Raw genomic sequence first — 13,056 nt, 5'->3', positions numbered from 1 at the left:
GGCGGTGAGCTGTGATATCAGCAGGCGCTCGTGAGAGCAGCCGGGTGAAATTCTCAGACAAGATTTAAACAAACAGACGCGGATGCTGGCCAAACCACGGTCAAGCGAGCCTCGGCTAGGAGAAGAAGAAGCTGCCCGCTACAAAACGAGAGATCAGACAGTGCCGCCTCCTGATCAACTATATTTTCTCTCGTCCCACGTCTCTCTCACTCTCTCTCTCTCTCTTCCCCCCCCCCCCCCCCCTCCTTTGGAATTCATCTCCCATAAATCACTTAACAAGGACACGGAAATGCTAGAGTCACTTCTTTTTATTTCAAAGTTAAAATGTGGGACATTCAGAGCTGCATTATCTCTTCCACCAGATAATTGAGATGTCAAATAGATTTATTTGAGAAACACACATACCCGCACGCATGAAGAATTCACGCTTACTGCACTTCTATCTCATCTGGCACACAGTTTTAAAAAAATAAAAATAAAAAGTCTAGTTTTTAAAAACAGCTTCAATGATACACATCTACATTCACTCGAGCTGCCAACTACTGTTATGTTTGATGTAAACTGAAATACATTAATCATGCCATAAAAAAGATAACTTTGTTTTCCTTCTTTGCACAAGTCTCTTCACCTCATCATTTTACAGCAGTGAATCTTTAAAGTATGGTATGCAGGCTCCCTCTAGTGATACATGTAAGAATTAATGACAGCTGTATATAACTTTTAAGTTCAATACCTTTGCATTTCATCTTTAAGACTTGCTTAGTTTTTTGTTTTGTTTTGTTTTTACATTTGCCTAGATACATTTTTATATCTTCTGTGTGCAATATTTTTCTATCGAATCATTAAAAACATTTTTTAATGTTCAAACTGCGCATGCAATTTAATATTTGCACATATTGAGTCCTCCTTCCTGTGAATGAGCTCAGCAAGATATTTAAGCGCTATGTTAACAAATTTCAAAACTTGGCTCTCTGTACTTAAATGACTGACATCTGGATAGGCACAGGTGGAAGCATTCATGCTCCCATAGAGACGATACAAACTTGAGTATAATTGAAGCTCCAACCAGCGATTAACTGGAGGCCATGGGAAATTTTTGGTATAATCATCAAAATGTGATACATATTGTACACAAACCGTGATTTTGGGTGTACCACTGACTTCAAGATGGCTCATATAGGCAGTGTCAAATGGGAAATATTTGAGCAATTATAACCTGAGTGAGTGGGTGTTTTTGTGCGGTGGACGACATGTGCAAGCTAGCAAGGACAAGCTAACATCTAAGAGGCCAGGAAAACGAACCTGGGTCTTGATTGTCAATAGCCAACGAACGACTGGTACTCCAATGTGCTTGTAATTCATCTGATTCATTTTTCTGTATCTGGGTAGTACAGCGGTTCTCCAGTATTTTGGGTTCAAAGAGGGAGAAAATATTCCACAACAGCAATTTAACATTACTACCATGTGTACCGGTAAAGACCATGAGAATTATTTTGCTTTTCAACATTCCAACTTGAATATTGATGACCCTGCAGAAAAGAACTTAAAGGGGAGTTAGATTTTTTTTTTTTTTTTTTTTTTTTTTAAAGAAACCACCACGTCCAAGGAAGATTACATATCAGAGACAGAAGATGTAAACAGACAAGGTGTCAATTATTTGCCGTGCATTCGCAGGCACTCTAATTGACAATTCCAAACATCCGGGCAATGCTGATATTTCCCCAATGCAATGCTTCCTTTATACGGTGAAAACAACGGATTGTATTGTTTTTGCCTGTGACCATACAAACCAGGCAGATTGTTATCCTAGTCAAACGAAATTTCATCACATTTTAAAATCAAAATAATCCTAACAAACCAAATTACAAGGATACAAAGTCCAATGTTTTTCAATGTGCGTAGATATTTCTTTCACTGAATTGACCGCCATTTTGCCTTGTGACGTAAGCTTGGAATTGTCAATAGCCAAACACTGGCAAACCTCCTGCAGATTTATGCTGACCTGTTAGTATGAGTTTCAGGGGTTTTGCAAAAATTTTGGGGGGGATATCAACCACTGGAATTTACCCCTCAAAAATGTCCATTCCTTGTTTGCCAACTACTGTGCAGAGGAGCAAACAGAAGGAACCTCAGGCAACAAAAACTAGCAACATTTTGGTGTGAAAGGTACATGCATCAACATTTTTGAGTTTTAACTGATTGAAATTTCCAGGATAATAAAATGTTAAACATTTAGTCTTATCGTAACACTATTGCAAAAAAGTCATACTACCAACATAGCAGCTGTTGCTAACATCGGCGCATTTAGAGTGCTAATGCTAGCTTAAGTATTGCTAGCGCTGTAATTTTGTTGAAGGTAGATAATATTCTCTGTGACTATCACAGCAACGCACTTTCACAATCGCATGTCATTCATTATTGACAGCCATGTTAGAGAATTGAGCTTCTGTCACGGATGTCTAAAAATAACCTGGCCGGGAAATGCCACCTACTTGCCGTAGTGAAAATTGAAGTAACTGGTGGCCATCTTACAGATACTGGGTGGCGGAGTGGTACCTTTGATGCAGGCAGCGTGGGTTTGCTTCCCCGCCTGGGAGACCATGTTTGTATATGTGTGTGTTTGTGTGAATGCGTGTTCTACCAAAGGGGGGAGGGGGGGGGAGTGTGATCATTTCTCTGTGGTGTTTTCACACTTCTGAAAATGCCACAGTGTGTGGCATACAATGTATCAATAAGTGTAGGAGAAACCCTACATGCACATTTCATTGGTAAAAATGCGATTATTAATCCACTCTCATAAGGTATATCTCTGGGGGCTACTGAAATAATCACTGCATCATGTTATGTTAATTAATAATGACATGAAAGCAAAACCCATCAGGAAAATATTCAGTAAATCGGAGACTGTTACTCTGAAATATAAACCTATATAACCTCTATATCTAAGTCATGCGGATAATAGTGTTAGCGAAAACCAATCAGAAGTCGTCAGGAACAGTGGCAATGTTGTCTGGCCTCTGACTTCTGCCACGAGAGGCCACTGTTAGTCTAGGTTATTTTTAGACATCCGAGGCTTGTGCACATAATTGAGGAGCACGGCTTTGGTCAGAGACTTGATGGCACGGGTAGGGGGCATCAGGGGTTGTGGGCGTTGCATTTCAGTGAAGTGAGGCTTCGTTCAAATCTTGCTAGATGTTTATAAGCTGCAATTCCCTCTCAATTGGGTCCAATTGACTTCAATGTAGTATTTATCTGCTGACTTACTGGACATGTATTGATTCCACTAACATGGCTGTGAACAGAAAGAACAAAGATCACTTCATAAGCTGAAAATGCAGTGATTTAAGCATGTTGGAAGCTTTTGAGTCGGGATATGTGCTTTCAAGCCTACATGAGAAAAGAGTGGGAGAGACAGCTAGAAGTGCTGATGTCAGATTTAAGTGATACCTCACAATCATATCAATGCTTTTAATTGATCCAAAATGAGGTAGGGAGGTATAATTGGTTAAGCATGTTTTGTTTTTGTTTTTTTTAAATTGGTGTGCTGAGCCCAATGTGTAGGTTTGCGTTTATTTAAAAATGACACGATATCATTTATTGCTAATTATTTTTGCAGATCCCCAAGTTACGGCTTGGAGCCCCAATTTGGGAACCTCTAATCTAAGATTGCACTGAACTACTAGATCACGGGAAATCCAATGTGTCTGTAATTCACCCAAGTCATTTTTCTGTTTTCCGGTTAAATCAGTCCACGGTCCGCTGAAATGGATGCTTTCCTTTCTTCAATTACATAAGAAAGACGTATTTTTGCCACTAACTCTGGCCGTGGGCCTGTATCCTGCCGGGAAGCAGCGCATCTCCTCTTGGCTCTTGTTTGATTGCAGTTTATCCATCAAGTTATTTGGCAGCTGCACCACCAGAATCGTACAGCTTTCACGGGGAGAGTTTTCCACTCCGAAATATCCCCGCCCCGAGGCCACGCTCCACAGTTTCTCCTGCTGGAAAGACATCCCCACAAGAGAAACAAAAATGGTTATAACATTGGTCACCTTGGTGAGTTCTTATCTTCTCATCAAATTAGAGTGCACGTACAAGCTGTACTTCAGCTCAAGGATTTTCTTGTTAAATAACATTGGCAGGGTCCCAAAAAGCAGAGTGTTCATCTCTTCCCATGCTGAAAAGAAGCCCTTTTTTTTCCCTGTGTCCTTGTGAGTCATGTTCTCTTCACTAGCACTGAGTATTTTTTTTTAAATCAAATTAGCAAGTTGTTGTCCATGGTAGAGTCTCTGCACATACCGAGAGAGCTGTCAGACCTTCACGCAGGAAAGAAAAATGATACCTTGACAAGAATAAATAAAGTATAATGGATTGGTTGCATCAGGACAAAGATAAAAGAGTGAATATGCAAGCACTGTTTGATGCACCACTGCATACTCTTCAACTATAATCAAGACAAGGTTAAAACAAGCCTGACAGAAATTCAGTGCAGCAAAGGAGCATTTTTGTTAGGTGGTATGATGTATTTTTTTCTAATGTAAAATATATGGCTGACCTAAAGGTTGGGAAACATTGTGCTTAGAACTCAAATGAAGAACGTTTTGCTGTGGCAAAATCTTTGTAACATTTGAATCAAATTCCAAATTTTACTTGGGGTCTGTCAACATTGGCGGCGCGGCTGGAGCCGAATTCCTTAGAGAATAATAATGTATGTGTGACTGAGTAACATTGCACCCAATCTGTTGTGGCAGCCATTTAACGTCGAACCCACTCCGGGTGACTAAATCCTTGCGATTCAGAGCTTTTAAATGTCAACAGCATCACTTGAATCTGGAAGACGCTGCTTGCAAACAGAGATGCAAAAGGACTCTGAAAGGGGACATATAGTATTACAAAATGTGACTTTTCATTTGCTTTTATATAAATAGTTTGGTGTCTGGAGTACCTGGCCACCCAGCAAGTGTGAAATTTCACATTACATCTAACCACCCCCACAACAAATTTCTCCACTAATGGGAAGAAGATTTGGTTAAACTATTGAGTGACCATCCATCCATCCATCCATCCATTTTCTTACCCATTAGGGTCGTAGGTGAGCTGTGACCTAGCCCAAGCTTTATTTGTGGAGAGAGAATATGTCAACAATATCAAAACTTTTAATTAACCCAAAGCCAAGGTAACTACTCACAAATTGTATTTACAAATTTTGTTAAATGATGATTTTATTATTTACAATATCCTCCAATATTCACTGCAAAACTCACCTATTTGCTGTCTTTATGTCCTTTCTGAACACCCGAACATAACATAAGATGGCGCCATATCCTCATCTAATTTTAAAGTTGTGTTTTGGTGCCATTTTGTATTTTGTAGCATCTCTAGTCAATTAGAAACCTTTTTTTTTTTTTTTTTTTTTTTTTTTTTTTTTGCGGTAGCGCAATCAATTCCATGCAGATTTGTGCCATTTGTGACTGGGCTCAGTCCCTTTTGTTTTATTGGTGCCAGTTCTAATGTGTAGGTATGCACTTTTTCAAGACAATTTATTGCAAATTATTTTACCCTCAAGACCCTCAAGTCACAGCTTGCGGACTCTAATTGGAGAACCTCTGACCTAATGTGCACACACATGAGCTGTAAGAGGAAGCCAGAGCACCCGCCAAAAACAATTGCAAATACTGTATGCTTCCTTGGAAAACAAATTCAACTCTCATTTGTGAATAAACCCGTTGGAGCTAAACACACTCACGTCCCCTCGTTGCGGTGGAGGAGGCACAGTGGGATTTTCATGGACGCCGCAAATATATCGAGCGCTCGCCTCACTCCGTATGGCAGGTGGCCAGGGGGTTTTATGATTAAAACCAGATTGTGCTTGCCCAAAAAGAAAAATATACTGCAGTTGCACATAGTCTGCACAAGAGGGAAGTACAGCGAGTCAGCCACAACATCTGCAAAGTTGTCTTTCTTGGGGGTGAATATTTATCCTTGCTGATGTAATGGGTAATCACCAAGAAGAAAAGTTGACGGTGGGTTAATTATGGCAATTTTGAGTCAAAGCTGTGATCATCCTGTAAATATGATGACGCCTCTGTTGTGTCACATGACTGCAGGCGATAGGCCGTTGGGGTCTCCTTGTGCTAAAATGTGCATCTGAGCTGCCGCCAGCTTCCAGTTCAGGCATGACTAATGCAAACTGAAAAAAAAAAAGTCTGCTTTCACGATTTTATCTGTTTTTGTGTCCTCGGATTTTAATGCTGAATGGGCAAAAATATAAAGTGTAATTACCTAACGGGCTTGAAAACCTCAAGAAAGCAGACACACGGTTTTCACGGCACATGGAAAGATGGCAAACACATTGCTACACTTTAGGTTAAGTATAAAAAAAAACTTGAGTATAAAAATAGACTTTGGTGAAGGAAGATTCAACTAATTTACTTACTTGTATAAAAATAGACTTTGGTGAAGGAAGATGTACTGATTCCAATAATTTACTTAAGTTTAAAAAAAAAAAAACACGACTGAAATAGTTTGTATATATGTATAGTAATATTAAAAAAAATTATGTTAAAACTTCCATTGTTGCGATGACGAAATACACCTAGCTCCAAATGATTTTCCATTATTCCCTGAAAAACTTACATATCCACTGTTTTTGTTCTCAGGTCAAAGCCTGTCTGATATAAAAGTATTGCTTTGGCAACATTTTTGTGGCATTTCATGCGAAGAACTACATTGAAGTAAGGGGAGGATCTTCATTTAACTCATTCACTGCCAATGACTATAGACGTCAAAAATCCAAGCAAACAGGCAGTGCAAATTTTGACAAGAAATTTGAATTTTGTTTTAGTTATTCATTGTTTTAATTCATAGTTATTAATCCTCATTGTTATTAGTAACAACGATGGAAACTATTTCATTTCTAAGTGCTACCATCGTGCATAGTGATTGGTCTTGGTCTTACTGAGACCACAAACTGGGTCTCGACCTCCAGAAGTCAATTGCTCCTTATTTTTGTCAACTAAAGTTGGATTAAAACTCAAATACAATTAGGTGACTAAGTTATGACTAAGGCTTTAATTAAATTTAGTCAGAAGACTATAACTAAAACTAAATTTAAATTTCTTTTTTTTTTTAAATTAAAATTTTAATTTAAAATTTTCTCTCTTCTTTTTTTTTTTTCAAAATTAACACTGGCCGTTTGCTTGGATTTTTGACGTCTATAGTTGTCATTGGCAGTGAATGAGTTAAACAGGCCATAGCCCTGTCTAAAGTAGTGCTCTGCTTCTGTAGACAATTATATCTATTGTTGTTCCTGTGGCGAAGGTTCCATCACCTATAGAATTAAATGACTATCACCAGGTGGCACGTACTTCATTAGTTAGGAAAGGGCTGGAAAAAACTGTAAAGAGAAGCTTGCTCGCTATGTCACATACTGTAATTGATCCACTTTGAACTATCAAAATGTGTAGACTAACAAAAAGTACTAAATATGATATAATACCTGTAATAAGACAGTGTACCTTTTTCAGATTAAGCGGATCATTCATTTCTTCATTGTTCTTGTAGCCGACACGATCAACTGATCCTCCTCAAATATGATCATTGATGTGGACTATTTTGCATCATAATCCTGATTCACGTTCCTATATGTCACTGCTGTCCCTGTTTTTCCCTTAAATCTCCAAGATCAATCAATCAAGATCTCAACGGTAGTTGACTTCATACTTATTGACGTCATTTTAACGTCATGTTGTGAGTCGCAGATAAAAACAAACAAACCAAAAAATAAATAAATAAATAAAACTAACCATCATTTTGACCAAGTAAGAAATAGAAACTAGATATCTGTTTTCAGATGGAAGGATTAAAAATCAAAAGTCATCAGTCATCAAAACAGCTGCCTTAAAAATGTACTTATATATAGTAATGAAGAATTGTATTTTGTTGTTTCCTGCCACGGACATTGGATCTTTTCAACAAGGCAGCTTTTACAGTGTGGACTGGGAAGTCATGTGACATCAACAAATGCAGACATGCTGCCTTCCCTGCCGCCCACACACAGAAAACTACACACACTGAAGCGCGCACACACACTCACACATTGAAAAACACATAAAAAAAAACAAAAAAACAACCTTTTTAGTCACAGGCAAGAGAGCCGCAATTCAGTTCCCAACTGTGACTGAACTGACTGTAAACATGGCCAACGTCATCAACACTTTAAAGCAGTCGTAGTCTGATCTAAATTCGAAAACATTGCTCCTTAAAATTGTATGAATTCATTGCAAACAATCTTCTCTTAATTTTGTAGTGTTTCTCTTGGCTGCAATTTCAAGTGCATTTTCATTTTGTGGATGTTTTTCCCCCCCCCCTTTCATTCAAGTTTAAGCCTTTCCGTGTTGCCATGTCAATCTAACCTGCTCTCAGGCACCTTCAGAATCAGTCGTGCTGGATGATGTAACTGAAACTAACTCCTGTCAGATTTTAAAGGATCTTCCGATCCTCTGATTGTTTGCTCAGAGAAAAACCTTTTACAGCCATGTTCAACTAGCAAAACACATCTGTAGCATTCTGCTAACGTTAATACATCTGTTTTGTTATGTTAATATGAGATAAATATTGATTCTGAACTGCCTCAGACAATTTATGTGTCAATGTCATATGCTGTTATAGCTACTGTGTTTTTGATGGGTTCTGTAATTGGGATGTGACAGTCATGGTATTAAGAGATGGGTTAAGTTGGCTAAGGTACCAAATGCAAAGCCGTTACTGCTCGAAGGACTAGAAAGAGGTCTTGTTGAGTGTGACCTTACCATGAGTTGTTCCCCTGCTTGGAATTGCGCTGACCTCCACTCACTACGGCAGGGTGTCGTGTTTCAAGCCCCCATGGCACTGGGGCAGACCGCCTCTGCCACCACATCTCCCCTTCTTCACACCACGCTGTTGTTCTGGCGGCCTCTCCATTCGTTCGCGGGGGTCCTCGCCGCTTTGCTAGATGGATGTGAGTCTTTGCTGTAAATCCCATTCTGCGGGTACAGCGGAGGCTTTTGAGTCCTCGAGTGCATCGTTGTGCTGTTACCAATGACAACTTTGGGATTTAGATTGTGCGAACGCGACTCTGGGTTGTCCGCTTTGTGGTTGAAATATGGCAGAGGTGGATGTCCATTTGTGTGTTTGAGGTCCTTCGTATGACCAGGAGGAGTGAAACAGCGAGTTTTGACCACAGACGCCATGTGAACAGGGGACGGAGAGTTTGTTCTCAGGATGATGCGCTCCTCATCGGAACGCCTCGAACACTCGACCAGAGCGTGATCGCGATTGGGCGGAGGCGACAGTGGAGTTTCCCCTGGATGAGCAGAGGCGTGAACGTTGCTTGTTGACCCACAAGTGATGCTGCGTGGATCCTCGCCGAGGTCCATACTGGCCGTGAGATGATCAATCTGCTCAATGACCTGATGGAAACAAATGGATCGACTCATGTTTCAGAACAAAAAAGTACAAGAAGGTTAAACATCCATCCATCCATCCATTTTCTTGACCGCTTATTCCTCACAAGTGTCGCGGGGGGTGCTGGCGCCTATCTCAGCTGGCTCTGGGCAGTAGGCGGGGGACACCCTGGACTGGTTGCCAGCCAATCGCAGGAAGGTTAAACAACACAATGTAAAGTAATAATGATCCTGTTAATATTATTGTATCAGTTGATACAGACAGAATTATGGACCAGTGTTAATTTTTACAAGAAATTTTAATTAGTCTTCTGACTAAAATTAACGTTTTAGACATAATTTAGTCATTTGATTGTATTTTAGGTTTAATCCAATTTTAGATGATGGGAAAAAAAAAAAAAAAAAAAAAAAAAAAAGTTGGCTAGTTTAGTTGGCTAAATTGTTTTCCCTTCAGCATACATTTAAACTTTTATACAGAAAATTATAATACACCTATTTGTAACTGTAGTTTAAAGCTACAATAAGAAGCTTTCGGTTTACGTTGATTATGGCAGCGCCATATGGACAAAAGCGGTAATGTTATGCCTGAAGGAAGATCACATTTCCCATGAGGACAAGCGCATTGCGTCGTTTTTGAACTCACGCCAGCAAGCGAAAGCCAGGCTAATGTTTATCCTTGACTGTCCTGTTATCCGGGTAGCTTCCCTTTTGATTGTTTTTTTTTTTTTTTTTTTGTCTCCTCAGACAAAACTTTTCAGTTGTTTTGCAGTTTCTGCCAGGAAAGCAGTAATTATGTTTCGACATTCAAATTGACTTCTGTCTTTGTAACAAATGGGGAAAGGGAGAAAAGACGTATGCCATGAAGAAGTATTTGCAATTTTTCATATGGCAGTGTTCCTACCATCCTCCTCAAAGTTGCTTAGCGCCAGTAAAAATGATACAGACCCCCTCAGACCATGGCAAAGGTACCATTCAACTAGTTTTAAGTCAATGTTTCATGAGAAGAACTGTGAAAATATTTTATTAAGGTTGAAAAGTTCCTTAGTGCTACTTTAACACACGAGACACATTGCAGTGGACAGTTTCTGAGTGGTTCTTTTCTCCCCCCCGCATTTCATTCCTTCTTCTGATTGTATTTGGTGAACTTTTGTCACCGTGTTGTTGTCATTTTCGTTTTACTCATTGATGAATTTGTCAGTCATCGTTGTCGTCATCGTCTCAATGAATGGCTTCTATTTTAGTTTTTATTTTATTTTCGTCTGAAAAATGATTTCATGCCGAAACATGAGAAAAAATTTCCATTGACGAAATTATCACAGTTATGGATACAGACTATAGTAGAACTTGCAAGGGTGTTGTGGAGATGTTATATCTGACAAGGACAATGGTTTCTAACACAAATGACAAAGCATTTTTAAATCAAGGAAATATGGATACAGACTGGATATTTAGTGTTGGCCTCAAGGCAGGCTCGCAGGGAACATGAAAGCATTCCGAAGTAAGTTCAGAGAAAATTGCTCTAAATCGCTCTGTCACACTGATATGGTCCCATGATCACGCAGAAACAAACTGACAAGTGAACTGCACAATGGGTGATCTTATCACTGCATATGCTGTTATTTGTGGATTTTGAATGTCCTGTTATATTGAGAAATATCAATTGAAAAGTTGGGACAACCACACAACAGAAGAGTCGTACCTCTTTCATCTCCACCTGAACCTGCTTCAAACCTCCCAAGACATCCTCCAGATCCGTCACTACTTGTCGGATCTGATCCTTCACTGAATCCTGTTCCTTGGCTTGCTTCGCCAAAAATGAGTCTTGGTGCTGGTTGACAACTGGCACTTCCGGACTGACGTCGACTGGGCTACGGATGCAAACTTCCTTTGGTTTATCTCGGTTGAAGTGCTTTTGTGGGACTTCAGTGGGGAAGAAACCTTTGTGAGCATGTCCATTACAGTTTTCCCTTGATCCACCAGAGTTCTGATGGGCATCTCTTCTATTTGAGGGTCTCGGCTTTGGTGTGCAGTGCCCGTTAGCCATGGGAAAGGGATGATCCAAATGGCCGTTTTGTGGGATCCGAGTAGAACCATCCTCCCTTTTGTCCATAAATAAATTATAGTGCATAGTCCTGCTATATCCATACGCTTGACCGTTGACCCGCAGATGAGGGAGTGGATGTGGTACCCGGACGTGAAAGGGGTGTGCCCTAGTGTGGTTGTATGTGGTCACACAGTCACACTGCTCCCTGAAAGGCTGGCAGTGTCTCGCACCGAGCTCTGACGAGCGGCTCCATTGGGCAGGGTTTAACTCCCACGGGGGACTGAGTCGGACCAAGTCATCTGACTGGCTGAAAGGGCCGGGCCCCAAGAACACAGGGTGTCTCTGAGGGCTGCAATGACCACCTCTGGATGCCCTTCCCCCTGCGTCTTTAACCCGAGGAAGCTGGCTGTTTCTGTGGCAATCCAGATGTGGGTGGTCTGGCTGTCTGCCTGATGCTGCTTGGTACCCAGATCCACTGTGGCGGGTGCAGTGCTGGCAAGGGCACGGGCCGGCGATGCCGTTGGGCTGGAGAAATCGTCGGTGTCCCGTTGCTTGCCCGTCTTCTGCGTACATGTCCAAAGAGGCTCGCATGGAAAACGGGTCCGAAAAACCTCTGCTGGCTCTGTGAAGTCCCGTCATTCACTCATTCTGTTTTCCTCATTTAGTGCCTTCGATAAAACTTCTCCTCAGCTCTTTCCTCCCCACCACCTCTTTCTCCCTCCACCCAAGACGTCTCCCTCCCCTTCCTTCCTGTCTGTTGTTTCCCCCACTTCTCTTCTCCAGCTCTTTTCTTTCTCCCAACTTTTTTCCTTCTTTCTCTCTCCTCAACAGGGCCCCTCTCCTCCTCCTTCTCCCTCCCTTTCCCTCTTGCCTTTCTTTTTACCTCTCACGCTTCCTTGCTCTGTCTCATTTGCTGCCTCAGGAGTCTTTCTCTGTCTCTCACACACACACACGCTCTCTCTGTCTGTCTCTCTGTATTCCGGCTTCTTTCCCTCCCCTGCACTCTCCACCTCCTCGCTTTCTCTTAGTCCGTCTTCATTCGCTCACATACAGTCGGCTGTACCTGGATTTTTGAAGCCCCTCTTCGGTCTCCGTGTGAAATCCAGAAGTTCTGTGGGAACGGACTCCATACGGCCTTATCCATATGGCCTTGTGGAGAAAGAGAGCCAGGTCCAGAGCCCAGATCATTAGCCCAACTTAAGTCCTGTAATGCACAGCACAATTAGAACGCTGCCCGAGATTCCTCTGTCAGAGACGGAGCAAGAGAGGAGGGGATTGTAGGGAAGGGGGTGGGAGTGGAGAAGCAAAAAGTGGGTAGGTGGGGTTTCCAACAACGCCAGCATGGAAGTAGGCAGCACTCTGACTCAAGGAGACATTGAAACCGCCTGAAACAGTTCGCAGCACGCTCTCACGTACTACGATTTTTTTTTTTTTTTTTTTTTTTTGTCCCTTGCCATCTACGCCAAAGTCACTCTGTCTTTGTCTGAATGTTTGCAGTTTATGTGTGGGGAAAAAATATCCTTACACTAATTTTCCATTCAATGTATAGACAAAAAAAACAACAACTTTTCA

The 13,056-nt window shown here is 41.1% G+C and overlaps 1 protein-coding gene across 2 annotated transcripts; it reads right to left on the bottom strand.

Moving 5' to 3' along the window:
* Positions 1-290: 290 nt before the first annotated feature.
* On the bottom strand, positions 291-12,203 carry LOC144020078 (uncharacterized). 2 transcript variants are annotated; one of them, XM_077523124.1, is made up of 3 exons: positions 11,140-12,203; positions 8,808-9,446; positions 291-3,998 (listed from the first exon to the last, which is right to left on the bottom strand). In XM_077523124.1, exons 1-2 carry the CDS (start codon positions 12,121-12,123, stop codon positions 8,925-8,927), a joined length of 1,506 nt encoding a protein of 501 aa, XP_077379250.1. In that variant the 5' UTR covers positions 12,124-12,203; the 3' UTR covers positions 291-3,998; positions 8,808-8,924. The 2 variants fall into 2 exon arrangements, with proteins under 2 accessions (XP_077379250.1, XP_077379258.1); XM_077523132.1 differs by having other exon boundaries at positions 291-3,995.
* Between the last annotated feature and the right edge of the window lie 853 nt (positions 12,204-13,056).

The sequence above is a fragment of the Festucalex cinctus genome, chromosome 1 (assembly GCF_051991245.1).
Source record: "Festucalex cinctus isolate MCC-2025b chromosome 1, RoL_Fcin_1.0, whole genome shotgun sequence".
NCBI lineage: Eukaryota > Metazoa > Chordata > Actinopteri > Syngnathiformes > Syngnathidae > Festucalex > Festucalex cinctus.
This window is presented reverse-complemented; position numbering and strand designations above follow the sequence as displayed.

Bases quoted from the DNA above. Each gene is read 5' to 3' on its own strand.
- LOC144020078 (XM_077523124.1), bottom strand. From the start codon at position 12,123: ATGACGGGACTTCACAGAGCCAGCAGAGGTTTTTCGGACCCGTTTTCC. The intron at 9,447-11,139 runs GTACGACTCTTC...TGTTTCCATCAG, and splicing joins TTCAGGTGGAGATGAAAGAG to GTCATTGAGCAGATTGATCA.